The 25,256-nt window shown below is 37.7% G+C and overlaps 1 protein-coding gene and 1 pseudogene across 3 annotated transcripts in view; both read right to left on the bottom strand.

Annotated features, from left to right (window-relative positions):
* GLCCI1 (glucocorticoid induced 1) overlaps positions 1 to 25,235 on the bottom strand; it is a 131,234-nt gene extending 105,999 nt beyond the window's left edge. For 2 of the 3 annotated variants that reach the window (XM_030822135.1, XM_030822136.1), the window contains exon 1: positions 24,218 to 24,761. In XM_030822135.1, coding sequence (XP_030677995.1) covers positions 24,218 to 24,671 — 454 coding nt within the window. In that variant the 5' untranslated portion in view covers positions 24,672 to 24,761. Of the gene's footprint in view, positions 1 to 24,217 lie in introns of all 3 variants that reach the window. The other variant, XM_030822134.1, reaches the window with a different exon arrangement.
* LOC101177012 lies at positions 11,556 to 13,883 on the bottom strand (annotated as a pseudogene).
* Positions 25,236 to 25,256: the final 21 nt, after the last annotated feature.

Genomic DNA, 25,256 nt, shown 5'->3' with positions numbered 1-25,256 from the left:
ACAAGCATGAACCAACATGTCTGGCTAATTTTTGTATTTTTTGTAGAGACAGGGTTTCACTATGTTGGCCATGCTGGTCTGTGACACTCTGTTATAGGAATACAAAACAGATTAAGACAATAGCCAAACAAAAGATTCAAGGACAATACAGATGGTTCCACATTTATGATATTTCAACTTAGAATTTTTTGACTTTATGATGTGTTTATCAGGATATAACCCCATCATATCTAAGTCAAGAAGCATTTGGACTTATGATAGTTTGACTTACAATTTTTTGACTTTACAATGCATTTACTGGGGTATTAAATGCATATTTGACTTAAAACATTTTCTTTTTTTTTCAGGATGTAACCCCATTGTAAGTCAAGGAGTATTGGCATCTACAACATAATAAAGTCACAAAATATCTCCACAAAACACCAAATATAAGTGAGCTGGGAGAAAGCATAAAAAAAGTATTGGGCCATAGTGGTATCAGCATCTGTGTGAGAGACAGCAAAGGAATGTACCCAGGGTTCTGATGGTCCAGAGAACACAATTCACTAATGGGTAAATGTAAAGGGCCAATCTAGAATAGTAGCCAAATTGGGAGGGGATTCCACACAAACTGATTTGCAAGTGAAGGCAAGAGGACATCAACTCAATGAAGTCTGAGATACTAGAGCAATATGGCTATGCTCAAATCTAACAAAAAAGAACTGCTTCCAATATGGAATCCAACAGTAAAGAGAAATTACTGAGAGTCTAATCAAAATTGAGCAGACAGAAGCAAAGAAAAGAGAAGGCTGAGAAAAAGTTGGACAACGGAGTCAGGAAGAGAGCAGAATCGAGAATTTTTTTAGAAGTCATTTTACAAAAACAATAAGAGTGGGAGCACTAGAGCCTTGAAGACAGAAATGGTATCATGAACTATCCACCCTATTTAAAAGTACAAAAAAATTCATTTTACTTAAAAAAATGAACAACAGAAAATAGCAGATTCTTCCTGAAGTTATCATAAGGGAATAAAAGCATACAAAGAATAAAAGATGTCCCTATGAATAATGAAAGCATGCCAGAAAGACATGCCCATATAAGATGAAAACTGTGACCTAATATTTCAAAGTAAGCTAAAAACCCTTTTTTAAATGACAACAGTGATGAAAAACCTCATTACTTAAAAAATACTCAGAAATGATGTGTTTGACAGCAAGGAAGATACGAAAATAGAGGTGATCAAACTCAGGAAAAACTTAGAAAAGATACCAAAACTTATTTTAGGGATGAAGACTAAATTACAAGAAACACAAGAATGAATAAACACAATGGGTAATGCCTTAACAGAAATAGGAAATGGTAATAAAAAAAAACTATAGAATTAAAAAAATGAGGAGACAAGATTTCAAGAGAAAGTAATATGTAACATAGGCAAAGAAGGTCCAACATATGTGTATAACAGGAGTCCCTCAAGAAATGACCAAAGGAACAAAACAAAAAATACTAAAAACTATAATTTTTAAAACTCTCCTAAAATAAAAGATAACTTGAAAGGACATACTGAAAGGACATACTTACATCTGGGGAAAATAATCAACATATCAAATATATTTGATAAAGCTAAAGTGACCTTCAAGTATAAAGTCCACAGATTAAAAAAACTGTATCTGAGTTCTTGCTACATAACTAGCAAGAACTTATGGAATATTATTCCTATGAGTCTTTCCTGAAAATCTATTAGAGAATGCTCTTCAATCAAAAGCCTGGAAAGGAATTAACATAAGAACTGGTGGAAGGTGTGAGTCATTGAGCCAGCACCTTTAAAGGAGAAGAGAGCAGCAGTACGTTCAGTATCTCTAGGGGCAAGTCTTCCACCACTAAATGAAATAAATGACCATAGAAGGATAGTAAAATTATACTGTTTCCCTCTCAACACATTTGAATTTAAGACTATAAATTTCCAGAATGTCTGATAACTAAATGTGAGTTATTAAATTCCTTCTAGAGGCAGATATATATATATGAGAGGGAGAGACAGACAGACAGAAAGAAAGAAAGAAAATAAATTCTCGTATTCCTCCAACATCATTGAATTGGCTAGCCTTAGAGAGGTAAGTTTTCTTCCTAAGTAACCTAGTAAAGAAATCAGCTCCTGCTCAATCTAGAGGGGAAAGTAACTGAAATTGGAGGATTCACACTAAAACCATCAATAGGTTTTTGCCTATTCTCTCCCTCCAAGCCTGACACTCACAGAGTTCCAAGTGCATCCTATGGAAACCTATAGCAACAACCAGGAAGGGATTAAGAAATAGTAGTTCCTTTTATGCAGAAAGATATTTACCATGAGAAATGATGGGATAATGGACTGAGGGGGTTGAAGAAGAGCCATGTAGAAAAGATAGAAGCCTTGAGGAAGATCTTCTCCTTGCAATGGGGTAAATCTAGAAGGGCCTCTTACGGAACAAAGAGAATAACCAGGCTCCTTCCACACCACCTTACCATCTACTGGACATGTCAATAAAGAACAAAGCATCCCTAAAATTATTTTCAAGGCCAAGAAAAAGCTGATTATGGCTATTAATATTATGGAATCTCTACAAAAGGACAATCAAATTATGCCATGTAAAATACTGTATTTAGATAGCTGTATGCCTATAATTCCTCTAATTCTGACAAGTAACATTCTTCCTTGGAAAATTATCAGCATTCTTATCTCCTATTTGAATAAAGAACAACAGCTAAATATAATACAGAAAACACAACAGTCTCCTAGACAAGTGAATAGCCCTTCTCATGATATCTAAACTGAAAAGTTGTAGAATTCCAAATCCAAATATATTTTAACATACAATTTATAAACAAAAGATTCACGCACTTAAACACTTTGCTTATGTAATAACTACAAATTAGCTCCTAACTGTCTAGTAATAGGGTGAAGAGTTAAATCCATGGTTAAATGTAGAAGAGATTAAGGGGAAAGGCTTAGGAAAAAGAGTAACTACTTAACCTGAGTAAGGTATGATTTCCAGCCAAGCTAATCTACTGCTGCAAAGCAAATGATAAATAGAAATCTGTACTGAAGTATGTCTGGATACCACTGATTTGCTCAATGCAAAATAATCTAGTAAATTAAATATAGCTTACAAGCTGTATTCTCCCCACCCCCACATTGTGTCCCCAAATCCAGCAATGGTGAATATGTTGTTTACTAGGAAACACAACTAGCTACACTTTTCTAGAGTAAACCCAGAATAAATAGACTCAACAGAATGAAGGCTTCAGAAATACAGAAACACACACGTTTATTCTAGCATTTACTTTCATATATATTGACACCAAAGAATCAAATATGTAGCTGTAAAGCTAGTAGTTTATCCAAAATTGAGTGCTTCATAAAGTTGGAAATGGCCAAAAGCTGCAGAAAATATCCTGAAAATGTCTTACAGAAATCACACTTTTGTAGAGGCCACGAGTAAAACAGAACACAGTAAAACACCAGTCTATGTCTGCATACACAGAACACCTTTCACCTCAACAATTCTACAAATATTGTGCATAAAAGATTGCCAGGAAGTTTTGCCAAGGATTGAGAGCAATTGAATAAATAAAACAACCAGTAGCGTAAGTGTAGGGCAAAGTGTCATAAAATATTGGAGGATAGCATTATGCTTTATTTTCTAAAATAGCCACAAAACTGGGCATTATTATCTTCGTCAAAAAGAGTCAATTGATATTACCGATTGAACTGTGCTTCAGTCAAAATGGCACCGTCCAGGCGATACAAACAGACTACAGTCACAAAGTTTTAGTGTTTACTGTATTTAATTTTTTATCCTCAACAAACAAAGAGCACTGTTCACCCTAAGTGCCCAAGAAATGAGTGAATTAATCTCAGATGATAGTTTTAGATACAGCCTGAATCATTAACAATACCTAGAATAGCTGGGGCATTTGGAATACAAAACTGAGTAACACCTCCAGATGTACTGGACTCATCTCACAGTAGTAGGAAAACAAAACCACACCAAGCCAGATAGCTCCAATGGATTTTTTCTCTCCTTTCTCTCTCCCTTCACTTCTGATTACATTTTTAAAATCCTTTCTATGTGTTTAGTATTAACAGGTGACAAGAACTGAACTACGCATGTTTGGAGCGTTATAAATAATGTAGCTCACTTATTTCTCATGGAGATGTCCCATCACACACTTGTATCTGTCTCTGTTTTCACCTATATCTCACCTATTTTACTTTCACTTTAGAATGAGAGAGGAGAGGAAAAAAACTAACAATCAAAATATGTTTACCTTGCACTTAAATGATTAATGCAAGGCTTATCTACCAGGAGGTATGTTCCTAAAAAGCAAGAATGTTGTCATATTTTCATTTATCTGACACCTAGTATATCTACTTACAAAACAGTTGCTAAACTTGTGGCTATCACAAGTGGTCTCCTTAGCCTTTACTATGAAATAAATACTCAAAAATTTAAAATCGCCTGGCATGTACTCTAGACCTCTTTACCAAAGCAGACTTTTGGGAACAGCCTCAAGTAGAATAGCTCCATATTTCTTGTTAATATTCTTTATGTGAGGCTCATCTAAAATCACTGTGAATAAAGTACAAGACAGTGAAAAAAACAACTTGAATTCAGGTCCAATTGTCATTCTATTTTCCTCATTTATATAAAAGACTATGATTTCTATGCTCTGACATTTTACAAACACAAAAATAGAACAGGTTGACGGAGTGTCTCTTGCATTGACAGATGCACTGCCAACACAAATTAACCATACTTGCCAATGTGACAGATTAGATAAGGAAAGAGAGGAACTCCCAAGGTTAATTTTCAAGGTGGCTCCAATAGCATCAGCTAGTGGACTACCTTCTTCAAACTCTACAGTAAGGGTGGTAATGCTAGCAGCTACAATTTAAAATTATAGCTTTATTTTTATATAAAATTAGTGCCTTATCACAATAAAAGCCCAATATGTATTTTCTAACAGATTGCTTTTCACTTGATCATTTAGGGATTCAGACTTCATTCATCTTATGGCTCTACCATTCCATTAGGGCCTTGGTCAGAGTCCTTTACTAGATTCTCTGCATCCAGTTGGCAGATGAGGGAAAAGAAAGAATGAGGAAGACCAAAGAAGAATTTTTAAGTTGAACAAGGATGAAAGTGTTCTTTATCATTTAGCCTTATCTAACTGCAGCAGAGGTCAGCAAAGAAAAATATATAGAACTGCAAAGGGGGCCAGAAATTACAGCCTAGAAGTAGGCACAAGAGGGTGAGAAAAGAGGATCAGGTGAACATATAGGAGTCTACTATAGAAGACTTTTTGTATTATTAATAACTCTATTTGTCTAAATTACTCTTGGAGACAGTCTGTCCAAATTTGAAAGTGACTCTCACTGCATAACCACAATAATCTGTCACCACAAATAAGATAATCTAACTTAATCAACTACCTTACTCTTAGGTTCTTAATGACATTTGGTTATTTTCAAAAGTTGTATCTACCCCTAAATGACAGATTCACTCCAAGAGTATTCTAAATGAAATTCTCCAAAGACGTTTAAAAAAAAAAAGGACTTCAAAAAGACTAGAAAACATATATAATTCCCCACGGTGACCTCTTTGAATAGGTTTGAAGAGCAGTGCACTGTTTTCCTTAAAGGATGGTCAGGACTCTCATAACTTATTCGAAAGTTCTTAAGATTTGTCAAAGCAAGGTGGTATGTAATTTCAAACTGATGATACTAAGTATCTATTAATAATAATACACCTGATAGTAAAAAAACAAAACAAAACAAAAAAACGCTTTGCTCATCAGCATTAAAACACATAACACTAGTTGAACTTTCTGGATCCTTTTAAAATAGACTTAACCACAAAAACCTTATTGTAAACTGTAAACTCTTATCAACGGAGACTCTAGTGCTGCCTTAGTTCTAGGTTTTGGGATTTGGGGCCATATGGAGATGAAAGACTATATTCTCATATTCCAAACATCATTTTACTGAAAGAGTACTACTTACTCTCCAAAAAGCATTATGTCCATCACTTCCGTCTCATCTCCAAGAAGACTCCCATTATCTTGGTACTGTTGTTCTCAATTTAATATCATGAGGAAAATAATCTAATCGAACTAATCCATACAAAGATAGTGAGTTTCAAGGATATCTTTTCAGAGATATGCATTTAAAAAAATAAAATGGTGGCTCACTCCTGAAACCCCAGCTCTTTTAAAGGCCAAGGCAGAAGGATAACTTGAGGCCAGGAGTTTAGGAACAGCCTGAACAACAGAGTGGAACCCCATTTCTAAAAAAATAAAAAATAAAAAAAAAAATTAGCCAGACATGGCAGCATGCAGCTGTAGTCCTAGCTACTCGGGAGGCTCAAGTGGAAGGATCGCTTAAGCCCAGGAGTCTGAGGTTACAGTGAACTATGATTATGCCATTACACTCCAGTCTGGGCAACAGAGCGAGATTCTGTCAATAATCAATCAATAAATGACCGTCAACTCAAAAGGATCTCTAAGTACTAAAATGTCAGGCAATGTGTTAGAGTTAAATAGAAACATTCAAGTAGAGAAATACATTTGGTGGGCAATGAGATCCTAAACAGTCCAGAATTCCTGCCCTCAAGAAACTGACATTTCAGATGAGATGCCAAGTGTCTTAAATAGTGACAGTACAATGTAAAGGTGTAAATATAGTGCTTTGAATATTCAAAGAAAGCTACACTTCTCTTTACCTGGAAACGTTAGGAATATTTTGCAGAGAAGCCTGATATTTGAAACCTGTCTGCAAAGAACAGTTAGGGTTTTCAGGCAAAAAGCATGTATATTTGAGGCACAAGTATTCCTGACAGGAAAAATATACCCAAAGAAAGTGAGTTCAGGTTGGCAGGAACACAAGGTACACAGTGGAGGATAGTGAGATGAGTCTTTTACCCCTAATTCACCAAGGAACCAACAGAAATCTTTCATTAAAATCAGTTTTTGTGTTTGTTTGTTTTTTTAAAGAAAGACTGTGCTTATAGCAGTATAATGATTACATTAAAGATGCAAGACAATTGGCATGGGAGAAGACTTAAGAGGTGACAATTCCAAATGTCCAAGCAAGAAGTAATAATTAGGACATGGAAAGACTGCAAAACAAACCCCACCATGTTCAGGAGATAATTCTGAGGAAGTAAGACAAGATATAGTGACCAGAAAGATGGAAGAAATGAGTGAGGAGAAAAAGTCAAAGATTAGGCTAGTAGGAAGTAAGAACTCAATCCAATGACACTCTAGGTCTGAGTATCTCTTAACCATAAAGGCTGGAACCATCGTGCCAATAAATGAAGAAACCAACTCTATTTCTGTACCAAGTCTCTGAGTGTAAATTTAAATCATTCAATACTCTTACCTTGATAACTATGCTTCTAATCATATCTTATTACATATGAATCTTTAAAACACATGACAAACGCACAACTATATAGAGTAAAATTTGTTGAATTTTATTAGGTTTATTCTCAGTAACACAGAAAAATACACTAGGTCATTTTTTCTTTTTTTTCTTTTTTGAGTCAGAGTCTCGCTCTGTCGCCCAGGCTGGAGTGCAGTGGCACAATCTCGGCTCACTGCAAGCTCCGCCTAGCGGGTTCACGCCATTCTCCTGCCTCAGCCTCCTGAGAAGCTGGGACTACAGGTGCCCGCTACCCACCCCACTCCCGGCTAATTTTTTTCTATTTTTAGTAGAGACAGGGTTTCACCGTGTTAGCCAAGATAGTCTTGATCTCCTGACCTCGTGATCCGCCTGTCTCAGCCTCCCAAAGTGCTAGGATTACAGGCGGGAGCCACTGCGCCTGGCCACACTAGGTCTGAGTATCAAAGCATGTAAATTGAATACAAATTCCTGTACTAAGAGAGTATGATATATTCTATTTTGTGAAAAATAGATTGAATACACTTTAAAACTTTTTATACAGATGGTAACAGGATCAAGAAGAAGATAAAAACCATGAGCAAAACACCCAAAGACAGTTATAATGATACTTTAAAAAATTCAGATTTGTAAACTTGCAGAATGTGTAAGGATCATGTCTGTTTTAACTTGCCATACACAGGTACCAACTATAAAAATACTCATTTCCAGCCAATAGAAATGCAGTAATTACACTTTTCAGTGCTTGTTTCAAGTTTGAATTTAAATACCAACATAATCTTCCACTCAAAAATTATAAAGCCAACCCCAGCAGAGAAAATTGATACATTTGTTAAGGAAATTAAACTGCAGATAACAGGATTGCCATTCTAAAACTGTATTATATGATTCACAAGAAAGGATTTATATCTAAACTGATTGATTTTTCTCCAAACCCACACACAACAAACTTACATCTTACCAAATAACTCTGAGGTAAACAGTTCAGTCAAGGTGTTCAGCATTGAAGAAATGCATCTAAGAAGGAAATACAACACTATAGATAGTAAACTTCCCCTGAATCACAAGGAAGACATTCAGGAATATGTCTAGTTGGGTGTTCACTGGTTTTTTTTAATTTAACTTAAAGTTCCAGGATAGATGTGCAGGACGTGCAGGTTACACAGGTAAATGTGTGCCCATCATTGGTTTTACCTTATACGAAGTGAGCAAATCCTAAGTCACTATCCCTCAGTATATTAAAATTACCTAAAGTATCATGAAAAAAGTGATCATGAACCTCTACTCTGTATGGAGAAAATGTCAGGAGCCAGGGATTATCCAGTGATTGCTGAAAAAGGAATGTGAACTTTAGGGTGCGCATGCTATTGCTCTCTTTCTCCCTCTCTCCCTCTTTCCTTCCCTCCCTCTCTCATACACATACATACACACATTTCCCTTGGTCCTTAAGTATATACAAAAACAATAAAATCAGCCTGTAGAAATATACAATTATACATAAAATCATAATCTACAGTACTAACCATATTTGTAGTCTAATTATGCTTACTTATTGCTCTGTCCCCCTGACAGTGACAAGAGTAGAATGTTTTGTGAAAGTTTTTCTTGGAAGAAGGACAGAAATATGAAGCTGATTAGGAATAATTTCCTAGGGAATTATAACTGAAGTAATACTTTTTTAAATAAGGATAAAATATTTCAGAAAAAGTCTTGGGATATTTACCCAATATAAGCATATCTTTTCACAGAAATGTGAGAAAATCATTAGTATATATGAGTTCTTTCCCTTTTAGGGGTTATTTGAATACCACATACCTCAGAATTGTAAAACTCAGACTACAGAGGGAATGGAAAAGATATATTCATGTTCATTTATAATAGCTTCTTAGGATATTAATTTTGCTAAATCTCAGTAGAACATTTTATTCAGCAATGAGAAATTACACTACTCAGTTAATATGTTTCTACAACCTCAGATGAACCTCAACCTTGTGTAACTGACTTCCTAAAAAGTTTGCATAAATAACATTTTGTAAATTGGATCATTTTACTTGCACATAAGTTAGATATTGTGTAGAGCAAATAACCACCTCAAAATCTGCTTTACAGTTTAAAGTTTTTACACTATGATGAAGTTCAAATTAATATATAATTCACATTCTCCTTACTTGGAGCTCAGTATTACCACAGTCTTTAGGAGGACTATAAAAACATCAGAATTTTTAATTTGAAGAGCCCACCAAATTTTGGGCATGGATGGTTTAGTTTCTCTAAGTATAACAGATTCAGGGTCAGCAGTTCTGGCTCTGTAATACCAGCAGTTTGGGAGCCCACGGTGAGAGGATTCCTTGAGCCCAGGAGTTCGAGACCAGTCTGGGCAACATAGGGAGACCACGTCTCTATAAAAATTAAACAATTAGCCAGGTGTGGTGGCACACGCCTGTGGTCTGGGATACTCCGGAGGCTAAAATGGGAGGATTGCTGGAGCCCAGGAGGCTGAGGCTGCAGTGAGCCATGATTGCACCACTGCAATCAGCCTGGGTGACAGAGTGAGACCCTGTCTCAAAAAAAACAAACAAAAATTCAGAAGCTGAGTCCGTGGAGCCGCACTAAATCAAAATTCACTTAATAGAACTTTAAATGTAACTTAGAAACTCATTCTGTGGAAATCTATCTTCCATCTTTTAAAATGTGGACTATGCTGACATCACCCATCTTTATCCCGCCTACCTCTACCAGCAAGAGCACCCAGCTCCTTTTATTTTGTGTGAAAGTCCAAATCAGTGTTTTTCCACCACTACCACTGAATAACAGGCCTTAAATGAAGACGAAAACCATCAGTTACCTAAACTATTAGGCATTTTTACAAAATGGGCAACACAAATGTAATCTATTAATTTTAACCTCTGTCAGATATTCACAGGACTTGCATGCCCTAACAATCATTGTTCATGTAGCTGGGTTCAAATCACTGATTTGAACATATACAGCTAAACAGAAATCTCTATATAAACCCTGTGTAAGGATTTAAAAAATATTGACTGCAAGGCTGGCTTCCTAAACACCAGAAACCATAGTAGATGCTGGAATACTAAAAATGACATGCTATTATTTGGTGAAGCACAGACATCCACCAAAATTACCTTGAATACAGAGTTATAGAAACATTAAGATAAATGAAAAATCATAACTAAACTATCAAAGCCTCTAGAATCACTACATTAACTATGGAATAATACAGTGGGTCAAATAATCAAAGATTCAGCTACTGCACTATATATTTATTTTATATTTTGAGGCACTTAATTCAGTAATAGAATAATATTTTAAAATGAACAAAACAAATATTAATTATAATTCATTTCATTACTTTTCCTGTACCTCCCTATTTCCTAAAATTCCTACATACAATTTTATACAGTTTCTTACATGGTTATAGTCAGAGGCTGTAAGATTTTCTTCAGTGTTCCATATGCCCATAAAAAAGGAGAGCCACAAAATATGATTCATTTAACATTGTTTGCTTTACCAGGAAGTTAACTACAACACGTACTTCATTAAACAGGAATATCTGCATAAAGACATTATTTTTTGACCACATGTTTAATACAAAGTACAACGGGGCAAGTATCCTAAAGATTAGCTAACATAACTGAATAGTAATATTAAAGGCTATAATTCTAATATTTTTTATAATTTGGCATTATTTTATACAAATGAAGATACTCATAGCAAATGATCAAGCACTGTAACTCCTAGACAGACAATGTTCACAGCAGCAGTTTCAGCAGCAAAAACAAAAATAAATAAAACTCAAATGTCCATCAACAGAAGAGTAAGTATTCATGTAATACTATACAGGAATAAAAATGAAAGTCACAAAAGTAAAACATTATGCCATTTATACAAAATTGAGAAACATACAAAATTAACATTTCATTTAGGGATACCTATGTGCAAAGCAAATGACAAACACAAATTTCCAAATAATTACTTGAGAGGGAGAGGGTTCTTGGGGACTTCTAAAGTATAGGCAATATTCTAGATCTTAAGCTGGCTGGTGAGTATACAGATATTCATATTTATTATCCCTATGCCTTATAAGCACACATTTATGTATTTTTGTAGTATAAAATACTCCATTAAAAAAAGAGTAAAAATGTGAAAGCCTTCAAAAATGAAGACTACCATTTATGTATAACAATAAAATTAGTGTAAAAAAGTATACAAAGAAAATGTTGAGTTCTTTCAGTGCCCTATATAATCAGTATTAATAATCTAAAGGGCGATAATCCTACTATGAAAAAAATAACAAGCTCTGACACAAAATCTGAACATCTGCTTTTCTGGCACTCTAAATTAGACAAGGGTGAATATGTTAGCCTCTCAATTCTGCCTCTTCATCTTTCATCTGTACTTAGATATTTCTTTATCTTTGGATTTCTTTGGACTTCTGCTTCAGTCTCTTTTTATTCCTTTCTCTTTCGTAAAGATGTCTGGTATTTGGATTTGCGACTATTACTATAATGGCCATTCCTCTTTCTAGATCAGCTACGACTTCAGTTCTGAAGTCTCTCTTTTTACTCTTCGTTTCTCCCAACAGCTTTCTTCTTCTTCATGGTGACCAAACTCCAAACTTTCTCTATACTTATCTGGATCTGGATTAGTATTTTTGATTGGTATGTAGTCTTCATCTTTTTACTTCAGAGCAGTGATGGGTTTTCTTCTTGTGTTTTTTACTTGTGTGTGAGTGACTTGACTTGGAGTCTTCTGCCTGCTCATCTAGTACAACGTTATATTTTGCCTCCTGTTTGGGCTTACTTTATCTTTCAGAACCAAATTAGATGGTTTATCCTGTTTCCTTTTTATACTCCTTTAAATCACTCTTGGTGTATTTCCCACCTTTTCCTTCCATTTAACCTTTGTAACAGACTGGCTAAAACCCATGTTTTCTTCTGTCATCTATAAGTATATTGTCCATTTTGAAGAAGGCTTTCTCATAATCTTCTTCCTTTTCAAATTCAATAAAAGCATACATCTGTAATCCCAGCACTTTGGGAGGCCAGGGCAGGTGAATCACCTGAGGTCAGGAATTCGAGACCAGCCTGGCCAATATAGTGAAACCCTGTTTCTACTAAAAATACAAAAATTAGCCGGGTGTGGTGGCGCACGCCTGTAGTCCCAGCTACTTGGGAGGCTAACGGAGGAGAATCACTTGAACCCAGGAGGCAGAGGCTGCAGTGAGCCGAGATCGTGCCACTGCACTCCAGCTTAGGCAACAGAGTGAGACTCCATCTCAACAAAAAAAGAAAGGAAGGAAGGAAGGAAGAAAGACAGAGAGAGAGAAAGAGAGAAAGAGAGAAAGAAAGAAAGAGAAAGAAAGAAAAAAAGAAAGAGAAAGAAAGAAAGAAATATCAGAGGATTTCTCCTGTCTTCCAGTCCCAGATAACTTCACAACTTCTTATTGGCCCAAATCTAGAGAGTATTACATCCAGATCCTCATCTGTGGTTACTGGATTCAATTTGCATATACAGATTTTTCTGGAGGTTTAATATCTGCATCAGGTAGGTCTCCCACCATCTCTAAAAGTAAAGCCTGAGTTTTAGCTTCTTTTTCTGCCTTTATTTCTTCTACTTCTTCGGCTGACCTTCCTTTGAAATGATCAATTTCTTCATCTGCGTCAATTCTACCACTCTTTAATTGTTCCCTTGTAGGTTCTGGTGATCGATCAGGGATTAATAAATCAGGAATGTCATCAAAATGGACCATCTAAAATCACTGTATAATTTATCCTGATATCCTGATATGGTACAAAGTCCTTGTCAACAAAGGTCTCATTAATTTTCTTAATTATGTCAATGCCTTCTGTCACCTCACCAAATACTGTATGGTACCATCAAGGTAATCTAGATTTTTCTCCTGTAGTGATAAGAAACTGAGATCCATGTTGATCACTGCCATTGTTCACCATGGACATTGTGTCTTTCTTCTTATGCTTAATTCTTGGGACGTTTTCTGTCTCAAAAAAGCTTGCTTGATCACCATACAATTGGCCAAAAATAGACTCTCCTCCATGACCAGTCCCTGTAGGATCAACAGTTTGTATGATAAAATACCTTCGTACACTGTGAATAAGGCAATAACTGTAATATTTTATTTTGTAATATCTCAAGAAATTAAAGCAGGCGAGTACCTTCTAAATGCTTGGCACTGCCATCACAAATGCCATTAAACCATGGTACCTGCTCTCAAAAAGTTCACAGTTGCAAGGCTGCTGCTCAGTGTACAAACTGACAACCACATTGCCCAAAGTAGTCTCCAGTAGAACCGCCATGGCACCCACTCCTCCTCAGCTATAAGCCTTGGGGAGGTCGCTAATATTCTTTAAGGCAAAAACTAAAAGTCGATAGAAACTGAAAATAGGTAAAGTCTGATTATAAGAAAGAAAAATAGGGCCAGGTCCAGTGGCTCACACCTATAATCCCAGCATTTTGGGAGGCCAAGGCAGGTGGATCACTTGAGGCCAGGAGTTCGAAACGCCATCTCTACTAAAAATACAAAAAATTAGCCAGGTGTGGTGGCACACTCCTGTGGTCCCAGCTATTTGGGAGGCTGAGGCAGGAGGCAGAGGTTGCAGTGAGCCAAGATCGTGCCACTGTGCTCCAGCCTGGGTGACACAGCGAGACACTGCCAGAAAGAAAGACAGATAAAGAATAAAAGAAAAGAAAGAAAAATGGGTCACTGTGCATTCAACCAAGATTTCAGGTAAATGGTGACATAACACATGAAAAGTTTGTCACTTCCCATTCTAGCTCAGCAATAGTAGATATTTAGACAAAGCCAAGTCCTCCTTATCTCAACAGCCTCACAAGGCATCACTGCCCAAGATTACTACACAACATTATTACTACATATTACTACATTACTACACAAGAAGCCACATCCAACAATACAGTTCAGACTTCTGCACTAATGTATATATATGCAGAGAAAGAAAGGGCCAGTGACATCATCCTAGGCCAAACTATAGTATAATATTATAGTATGTACAGGCAGCAAGATACGTTAGATGTAAGTATGTTATAGAAACCATAGGATGAAACAATTAATATTTTAAGCTTCATCTAATTAATGCAAAGTACACATAAACAGAGTGGCAACTTCAAAACACAACACCAGAAAAAGCTCAAGCTAACTTAGAAATAAATAATTCATATATAAAATCTAAAACTCAGTGAGAATAGCATATTTCTGAAGAAGGATAATTCATTTAAAATCTGCTAAGAATTTGACCCACTATTTGTTACCTAAAAAGATAAAAAGTGAGCAAATGCAATTCCCTGAATGCGTTTTTTTACAAACTAAGAGGTCACTCTGGCACGTAAAGTATTAATAGATCTTTAAAATACACTTTTTAAGCTATATGATCGAAATATTGCAGAATACTGTCGCTTTTTTCAAAAATCTAATTTCTGAGCACAGTCTAAATCCTCACTTTTGCAATACTAATGAAACTGCATTTAGCAATGTTTGCCAACACCAGTTTAGTTAAGTCCTAGACACTTAAATGATCTGACATAAAGCAGGAAGAGGACTGTTGATTGATTCTTTTAGGGGCAATGTGTCAGAGTAACTCCAAGAATACTTTAGAAGAAATAAAATGACACTTACAAAACTTCGAAAGATATTATAAATATATTTTGTTTATAATTAGCTAATATAAACCAATCTATATTTTACTATGATATTTTTGTACCTTCATAGAAAGATCACTTCACAAGTTTGTATGAGGAATAGTAAAGTTTCCATATGGCTAGACTTGATGTAACCCTGAGCCACTGAGTCCTACTGTTTTTATTATCTTCTAAGATACCAGCATTACACTTCACTAATTCAATGTATAACTGACATATTTCACTAGAAAAGTAAATATAATTACAGAAGAAATGTTATGAGCAACGTTATCCATCACAAAGACTCTATATAATACTTCTACTCTCCAAACAACAAACACAATTTCTAATGTTACTTATAAAAGAAAATCATTTCCACATTAACTACTATGCAGAACTTACAGTAAGCACAAATGACATTGAAAAAATGCCAAAACACCCTGGAATAAATTATTAAAATAGAGATTAAAATTTATTTTCTATATTACATCAACAAACCTAAAAGAAGTGAAAGAGCCAAGTAGATATAAAAAATTGTTTTAAGGTAGGGTGCATTGCTTTGCCATGACAGTGTTGTATAAAAAGATCCTACGTTAAATGTTGCTAAAATATCAAAGGATGATAAATGTAGAGAATCATAATTATGGGGTTGAAGGTAGCCTTATAATACATTATAAATGGGCAGACTTTTTAAAGTTTACATCGCCAAATATGAATACACAAAAAAGAGACCTTATTCTACCCAGATTTTGAAATTTCATGTGAAAGGAAGTTTTTAAAAATCAAATGCTAAATTCTGTCTAAACAAAGTGATAGGTCCTTTAGGGACCAAAGGTAAGGCCCAATGACGGCATAATTACTGGGGATACTTACAGCTATTTTAAGTTCCATGCACCCTAGGGTCTAGTCCCATTTAGCTTTCTCTTCTTCCCTCACCGCCCCAAAGCTATATTTAGCCTTTCTATGACTTAACTATATAAGCAGTGGGATAATACATCGTGCATACTTTCCTGCCCCATAACTAACCGGGTTCCAACAACAACTTTCAGCTATCTTGAAGGCAGGACTTAGAGCATTACAAGAGCCCTGTGCATGCTGCCTGACCTTGGGCAAATTACTTAACTTCCCAGGACCTCATTTCCTCATCTGTGAAAAGAGGTTAATAAAAGTACCTTATATTGGATTCTACCAAAGATTATTAGTTGGCATAAAAGCTCAATAAATAAAAACTTTAGTAATCATCTAGTCTAATAAACTTTCTTTTCCTTTCAATAGCAGAATCTTTTCCCTACCCAACCAAAATCTTAAAAAGCCTATCCCCTTCATTTTAAAGACACAGAAGATAAGATGCAGAGTTAGTGGCTTGTCATAAGTCAAATGTCAAAACTGAAAAGAGAACTCAAGTTTCTTGACTGCAAATCTAGTATTTCCCAGGATACATTTATGTCTCTACGACATGTCTATGGAACCATTTGGAAAATAATTGCTTTGGCCTTTCATTTGGTAATTAGTTCTAGAGAAAACAGCCCGGTTATACTATCAAGGACCAGTTCAGTCAAACATGCTTTGCTCCACCTTCATCAGAAAAACAGCAAATAATCCCAAAAGCAAATTTATAGAATGAGTTATAGCGCAAGTCTAGTCAGTCAATACTCATTCAGTCTTATTCTCAATATCATCTATAGTAATCATTTTATGTATATGTTATCAATAATAGTTATTAATAAAGCTAATTAAGCCACAAGGAGTTCGTTTATGTCTTCTTCACTGTGCTTAACAATCAAGTGTGTAATAATGTTAGAAAATGTTTCATCAGAAAGCTAATTTTTTAGTAATGTAAAAGTTAAAATTAGCTATACGGACGATTCACACAAGTTTTCTTTATGGCTATACAGAATAAATAAGGAATTATTACTGTCAGTAGTTAATAAGTATTTGATCTTCAGTAACACTAGACAGGAAGTTGTAGCAGTTTTTGCCTTTTCATTATGAAACACATCTAGATGGTTGGTGGATTTCTTAACTTTTTTATTTTTGAGACAGCACCCCACTCTAGCATCCAGGCTGGAGTGCAGTGGGGTGATTTCAGCTCACTGTAACCTCTGCCGCCTGGGCTCAAGTGATCCTCCTGCCTCAGCCTCCTGAGTAGCTGGAGTACAGGAGTGTGCCACCATGCCCAGGCTAATTTTTATATTTTGTGCAGAGGCAAGGTCTTGTTATGTTGCTCAGGTTGGTCTTGAAATCCTGAACTCAAGCCATCTGCCTGCCTCAGCTTCCCAAAGTGCTGGGATTACAGGTGTGAGCCACCATGCCCAGGAGGATTTCTTAACAATTGTAATAACCTGGTAGACAATTTTGGACATTAACCTTGCCACACAACCATGGGTTACTAGTTTTCCTTTCCTTTCTTTCCTTTTTCCTTTCTCCTTTCCTTTTCTTTTTTCTTTCTTTTTTTTTTTTTTGAGATGGAGTTTCGCTCTTGTTGCCCAAGCTGGAGTGCAATGGCGTGATCTCGGCTCACTGCAACCTCCACCTCCCAGGTTCAAGCGACTTTCATGTCTCAGCCTCCCGAGTAGCTGGGATTATAGAGGCGCACCACCATGCCCGGCTAATTTCTGTATTTTTAGTAGAGACAGCGTTTCACCATGTTGGCCAGGCTGGTCTCGAACTCCTGACCTCAAGTGATCTGCCCACCACAGCCTCCCAAAGTGCTGGGATTACAGGCATGAGCCACTGCGCCCAGCCCACTAGCTTCTTTAAATCATCATTCTTTTTGGTGAGCCATCATTAAAGTATACTATGGTGGACTTCATTAAGTTATATACGTACACTGTTCAACCCACAAATTGCAGGCTCTTGGAAGCCGGTTGTCTTTTGGGAGGGCTGAATCAACCTAGTTGCCAGTTGCTGGGACAATCACTTGAGACCAGTCTCTGTTTAGTGATTCCTGAAGCTTTCATCAGTTTAGCACCATATGTAATTAACTTTTAACATTTATGAAGAGAGAAAAGGGGAGAAAAGCACTTATATTCACTATAAAGTAATTCAAGGACAGTACAGATTCTGAATACATGTAAGAAAGCCCAGATACAATCATGTTCCTATCTTCTGAAACAAGAATTTCTCTATCTCAGAAACAAGGATTTCTCTCTCACACACACACATTCTCTCTGTCTCTTTCTCTTTATATGCAAGAAAGAAATGGAGAAAAATGGCCAATCCATCTATATTTTATTTTAGTTACATTCAACAAACTAGGTCTCACATTTTTAGACATTCTGAAAATGTCAGATCATATCCCAGCACAGCATAATAGTGCCATGGAAACAAAAGAAAACCAATTCCTTTGTCATTCTTTTAGCTTAGAAATTACAGCTGATCATCAACATCAGAGTCTTTTTGAGTTAGGAGCAACAGGATAGTCTTATGGAATGAACACTAGATCTGGAATGAGAAGATCCACACCCTAAATCCTTGCTGAATCAAAGTATACATTGCTTAGTATATAGTTAGCACACAAATATATGTTTTCTTCCTTCCTACCTACAACTAGAGACACAGCATAGTATAGGGGAAGTCACTGAGGTATTCATGAACTTGCCTCTTGGTATGTGCCTTAGTAACATTCACTTGGAATAAACAACACTTCTTAAAGGTATCTGCCATGTTTGTTCATGCTACAATGAAATACTTTTCCACAATTTCTTCGTAAGTAAAATCCTTAGATTTTCAGAATTACTGCTAATCCATTATAATTTGTTTTTCAGAATAAGCACAAAAATTCTTCTAGAATAGCCAAATGATGAGTCAACTTATGGTCACTTTCAAGGGTCCAGATGAAGAGTAGAGGGAAACACAGGTAGTAGCTGCCTTCCATCAGTTCCCTAGGCTTTATCAATATATGAGTACTTGTGTTCTCTTTCCTCCACTTACTTTTGGCAGAGGCCAGAAGTTAGATAAATTCAACCTCTTGTTAAAATAATTAAACAGTATGTAGCACAAAAAGAGTGTCAGTGATTTAGCTTCTTAGACACTTAATAAAAGAATAAATTATATACTGAAGACAAAAAACAGTGCCAGACACAGACTAGGACAGGGGCTGCCAAAAAGTCTATCTTAGTGGTGTCTGGAAATGTTAAGTTCTGGAGAAAGGACCCAACTAAAATTAAGAAGAACTAAGTCATTAGAATATGCTCTTTGGCAGATTATTAACTACCTGTGAACATTTTAATAAAACAGACTTTTAGAATTTTTTAAAATTTCAGACTAAGGAAAACCCTCTCCGACTAGCCATTTGTTGAATACTGTCATTTATTTCCATTCTATTCACTGCTGTGGAGCCCAGTTACTCCCTTATTTTCTTATTCACATGTAGTCTGACTTATCACAAGTAAAATAAAAATCACAAGGATGCCATTATCCTTCAACATTTCCCCAAAGTACAAATCCTAATTTGCATTAAGTCCTTGCAGAAATGTACACTGCAGTCCTTCTGTAAAAAGTACTGTAATTAATAAAATTATTTCCAGTTCAATATATACACACAGAACTTTACATATAGTTAAAAACTGATTAAGGTGATTTACACATGCTAGGTACTCAATATTCAATACGCTTACAATAACAGTTATTTGAGAGGAATATAATCTTTGAACATAAGACAATAGATTTTGATTAAATAACTATAAATTCATTTAACTATTTTGCTATTCACTCATTGATCTAGAAATTTTAGGCACCATGAAATAACTGATGGAAAAAAATAGTTCTGTAAATAATGAACACTGCTGCTCTCTAGTATAGTTCTCTGAGAATGAAAATCTTTCTCAAAAGTCAGTATGTTAAACCTGTCTCTTTAGAAAAAGCTAAAACATTAATGTATTTTCACTCTAGTAGAAGAAAGCTTTGAAACAAGTTTCTATAAGCACTCAAGGAAAATTAATTAATTTTAAAATGGAAAGGGAGGATCTTAATTTTCAAGAATATCAGCCTGAGAATAAACTTTATAGAAAGAGAATATCTGAGTATCTTTTTTAAAAGAGAAAAAATTATTAAAATTTTTTGTATTCCACGAGCACAGTATAAAAATGACTTAAAAAGATAAATTTAAGAAAAAGAGAAAAACTGAAAGCAAATGAATTAACACAGGCAAACATATATTACATGCAGTTAACATCGTATTTGTATTATCTTTTAGAATAGAATCATAACTTCTTTATGTATAAAACAATGAGACTCTCAAGATATTCATGAAAAAGTCTAATCAAACTTCACTCTAGAGTTAGCAATCTGGTAGAGTATTAGGCCTAAATAAACCTGATATGTTAAATCAGGAACTAACATATGCTATTTTTCATAACAGGAGCTATATAAATTACAAGCTCTTCCATGTTTTTGTTATCAGATTTGGTACACTTAAAAATAAGCTGTATTCTCCACCCAGAGTATTCTAAATATGACTGTTTTTACATCTTTTAGAACTCATAATTAATCCTAATGCTCTATCTTTACAACACACACACACACACACACACACACAAAGATTTGCATTTCCTACTTACTATCTTGGACAGTAAAACTGTATTTGTTCTATGTTTAAATCCACGGGTTCTGCTCTGTGAGGTTTCAAAAAGAAGCAACTTTATTGTATTTTCTTTTGGTTGTTACTAATGATTTTAGCTTAAAGATCATTAATTTTAACACTAACATCCTGCTTTTTCTCATTTGAGTTGCTCTATTTATCTCAAAGGTAGACTTTATGTATTACCATTACAAAAAAATAACTATTTGCATAATACTTTATGATTTTACATCTATTACAAACACATCACAGGGAGCCTGAGGATTCATTCAGCAGCCTGTCATTCACCACTGCAAGACCCTTCAGAACCAAACAAGAGGGAGGATGACATTTTACTAATGGCAAAAGTACAGGAATGAATGTAAATAACAAACCTTGAAGTTTTAAAAATACAAAAGAAAAAAAACAAGCAAAAAGAGGATGATCCATGAGCACAAACAAAACAGTTTCAATTTGTAAAACTCCATGTCTGCTATATATACAGCAAGGTATTTGGCAATTTATGTATTTCTATTATGGTAACCATTTAAATTATTTAAAACTATGCTACAAAAATAAAGGAAATTACCATTTTTTCCTGGGTTGTATAAATTAATATTATAATAATATTAAAATTGACTATTCCTATTTATAGAATTCAGCTTTTCCTCACCCTTGTGAAACAATCTGAATATCAATTCTCTATTACTCTAGGCTTAGCCCTACAAATATTCACATTAAGAATGCTTAAGACGCAGATAATGATATAATTTATTTAGAAATTATGTTGTTTCATAATTTTTTGGTAAAAGAATCATAAAAAAATTTTTAAGCTTCCATATTTTCTCCTATAATCATCACTCCAGATGAAATGCATGAAATACTGAATGCTCAGTTATGTCACCTTTAGTCCAAATGCCCATAGCACTTGCAGCTTTTCATAAACAATATGCCCCTCTACTATAGACCTACCCCTTGAGCCATCAACTACTTAATGCTTTAAAATGTAGTTTCAAACGCAGTTTTAACACCCTCTTGCGCACACACACACCCCCACGTACACTGAAGTGTGCAGAAAAAGGAGGAGGTGGAGAGCAGAGGAAGAAATGGAGCACGTTGTTGTTTTTCATTCATGCAGTATAGTGATGTCAGTGTCTGCAGCAGCAGTGGCAGCGGCAGGAGCCTTGACCAGCGGAGGCTAAAATCCACTCAAGTCAGAACCTTACAGCATTCAAAAGAAACTGAGAAGATAATCATTCGAAAAATTAAATCAACTGTTCAGATCATGGATTTTAAATGGCTAAGGAAAGAACAGATTAGTAGGACAGTTTTAATTTGGGTAGTGGGGGTAAAAGGCGGGACATGGAGAAGTAACATAGAAGTAATATAATCACGAAACTGGGGGCACAGAAGCCCGCATTCAAAAATCACTGCAATGTAAGAAACTGACAAAACCACCTGGTGTTTAAAACAGCAGAAAAACATCTTTAGCAAAGAAAGCCCTTGCATTCCCAACACAAGCTCTCTGATACTGCAAATCTGTCTGCTGCACAACCAGACTCAGAAAAGTGTTTTCATCATGATTGCATTAAAATCGCATTAAACTCGGATGTGCCATACTACAACAAAGAGAATAGTTTAAGCCAGATCACAAATTTTATTAAAACTGCTTGATGATGAAGCATGTAATTCCTAAGCAATTAAGCCTTTTGAAGGATGCAGAAAAACAAGTTGTACTATTATCCGTTGTAAGATGTTAGTGTTTATATACAAAAGGGGAGGAGGTACTAGATGGCCATTACGTTGTTGCAGCAATTGCCGAAACTTCTCTTACTCACACCCACAAGACCCTCTGTACACAATCTGCAATGCTTATTTTATGCCTCTTAGTTCCTACAAGAAAATCCCAAAACTCAATTTGTGCACTGTTGAAGCGAAATCACTAAAAAATTTATGTAACTGTTTTCTGTTCGTTCTGTTACTTCTCATTTCATACAGTTCTAGAAAATGTGCAAAGGAGTTGCATATGGCATTAATCTGTTAGAAAATGGTGGCCTTTTCTATAAAATACAGCCAAAGATGTGTGTTCAGTTGTGGTCATTATTAGGGCGATCACGTTGTTTTCATTCATTCATTCAGGATTTGCTGGAGGATGTCAGTTTCTGCAGCAGCTGGCTTGACCTGGGGGAGGAGTGGAGGAGCATATTCCTCCCAGTGCATACAGATTACAGGATGTATTTCTTGGTGCTCATGTACTCATCCCACTGCACTACATCCTACACTTGTTCACCATCAAGTGGTCAGAAAACAAGTGCGTTAGCAACATGCTAATTACAGGTCTGAAATATTAAAACAAAAACACCATGACTGCAATGTATCATAATGCAGACAACCACTTTCTCCAACTCTAACACCTTCATCAAGAAAACTCCATTAAAAAAAAAATTCCACATAAACAATGTACAGACTTTGACAGTGTTTCCCTTCCAAGCAGAGATTTTTCCACCCAGTATGATCTGTTCCCTCCACAATGCAGCAGCAGCATCTGTAGCTCTAGGCTGGTATCTAATAATATTAGCTATTCCACTCTCCCTTATGAGCTTTAAGTCCCTGTTTTGGCTAATCTTCCTTTTCTCCCCCAGGGCTCAACTAAATCATGCACTGTGTCCCTAGACATAAACAAAACCAAAGCAAAACAGAAAACACTAAGGGAAACCCACAGCATCCACCAGCTCACCATTACCTTTGACACCTAACAAAAAAAGAAACTTGAGATCCTTAAACAGCTCAACTGAACTGTTAAGTGTACTTAAAAATGGAAGGAAAAAAACGAACACGTTCCACAAATAAGTTTTCAGAAATTTACCACGAAAATCTCCGGTAGAGCACAAACTGTTTTCAGTGCAGGAGTGCTCTGATGCATGAATATATAAAGGGGAGGGGGAGAAAGAGAGGGAGAGAGAGAGGGGGGTGGCGGGGCGGGGGTGAGAGGGAGAGAGAGAGAGGGAGGACTGAGGGAAAAAACCGTATACACTTCAATTGTACATTCAAAACTGTCCCCTCTAGCAGATATCATTACATCCAGCCGATATCCTTACATCGTAACTAATGCCACCATCTCTCTAAAAAATAAAAAATTATCCCGGTAGTTATAGGAACGTTAGGAACTTTGCAGGAAAGCACAAAGACTGTAGAGATTACAACCACCACCTTATCCGCTGCTGAAGAGTTTGTGTGCGTGTTAAGTGTTTCGCCCAGCTCCTCCTTCCCCGGCTACAAACAGCAAACACACGAATGAGCTAGCCCGCTCTTAAACTGAAAAACCTCTCGCAGCAGGCGAGTGATGGAAGAGAGAACCTGAGGGGCGGCATGAGGGTCAAATAAAAGTTGCTTTTCAGTTCGCTCCTCCAAGCCCCGCAGCGACCGCAGGGGCGTGAGATTCCCAAAGCCACTTTCACACCTTCGATAATGCACTAGCAAAGAGAAGCCCGAAGAGGCTGAAGTTTCCACCGAGGGCACCGTCGGGGAGACGCAGCCCGGGAGGACAGGAGGGTTGGGCTCGCTACCTCTGCACACGGGCGAGCCGGGGCTCCGTCTCTCAGGTGAGCTGCTCCTCCGGTGGCTCTCTGGGGACCGTCTCGGGCGGCCCTTGGCCCGCGGCGCCTGCTCGGCCGGGGCTGCAGCCGCCGGCGGCGTCGGGCTCGACGGGCTGGGGCCGCGGGCCGCGCCGGGCCCCGGGAGGCTGCCCAGCGAGGCGGCGGCAGCGGCGACGGGCGGGCGCGTGGGACTGTGCTGGCTGCCCCGCAAGAGCTGGTACGGCACCGTGGCGCGGATGGGCTGCAGCAGCCGGCCGGCTCCCGCAGCCGGGGCGCAACCCACGCCGCCGCCGCCCGCACCGTTCCCGCTCCCGGCGGCGGCGACGGCGGGCGGGGACCCCGCGGCGCTGCGCCTCATCCTCTGCGACGGGGGATGAGGGGTCTGAGAGGAACTGGAGGAGGAGCAGGAGGAGGCAGTGGACATGGTGGCTCTGCGGGCCCTGGACCCCGCCGGCCGACACGGAGGCGCGGGGCGGGAGGCGCGCGAGCGTGTGGGAGCCGGCGCGATAGTGCGTGCGAGTGTGTAAGGGGGAGGGGCGGGGGTATCGCTGTGGGGGAGGAGTCTCGGGGCTCCCCCTCCCCAACGCACACCCCCGCCGCCTTGGCGAGGGGGGAGGGGAAGGCTGCGAAAACAAACGTCCAACGGCCCCAACCGCCCGGCTGGGCTCGGTGTGGCGGTCACGGCCGGGGCCGCAAGGAGCCCGGAGCCGCCGCCGCCGCCGCCGCCACCGCTCCAGGCATCGCGCTGACAGGGCAACCGCCCGGATCACGCAGCCCCGAGGGCCGCTCGCAGCCTTCTCCTCAGCCCTCGCGGAGCTGCACGCACAGGAGAACCCGGCAGCTGCAAGGGAGGGCCGGGACCCCTGCTTCTGGGGACCAGGGTAGAGAGAAAGGGCCTCGAGGTGCTGGCGCTCCTCGGAGTCCGCGCCACCGCATACGCCACCGCCGCCGCCGCTTCTACCCACTCCTCACTCCGAATGGCAACTAATTCGCCCCAGCCGCACCCCGC

Source organism: Nomascus leucogenys, chromosome 11, assembly GCF_006542625.1.
Source record: "Nomascus leucogenys isolate Asia chromosome 11, Asia_NLE_v1, whole genome shotgun sequence".
NCBI classification, from domain to species: Eukaryota; Metazoa; Chordata; class Mammalia; order Primates; family Hylobatidae; genus Nomascus; species Nomascus leucogenys.
The sequence above is the reverse complement of the archived record's forward strand: the minus strand, read 5'-3'. Positions and strand labels throughout refer to the sequence as shown.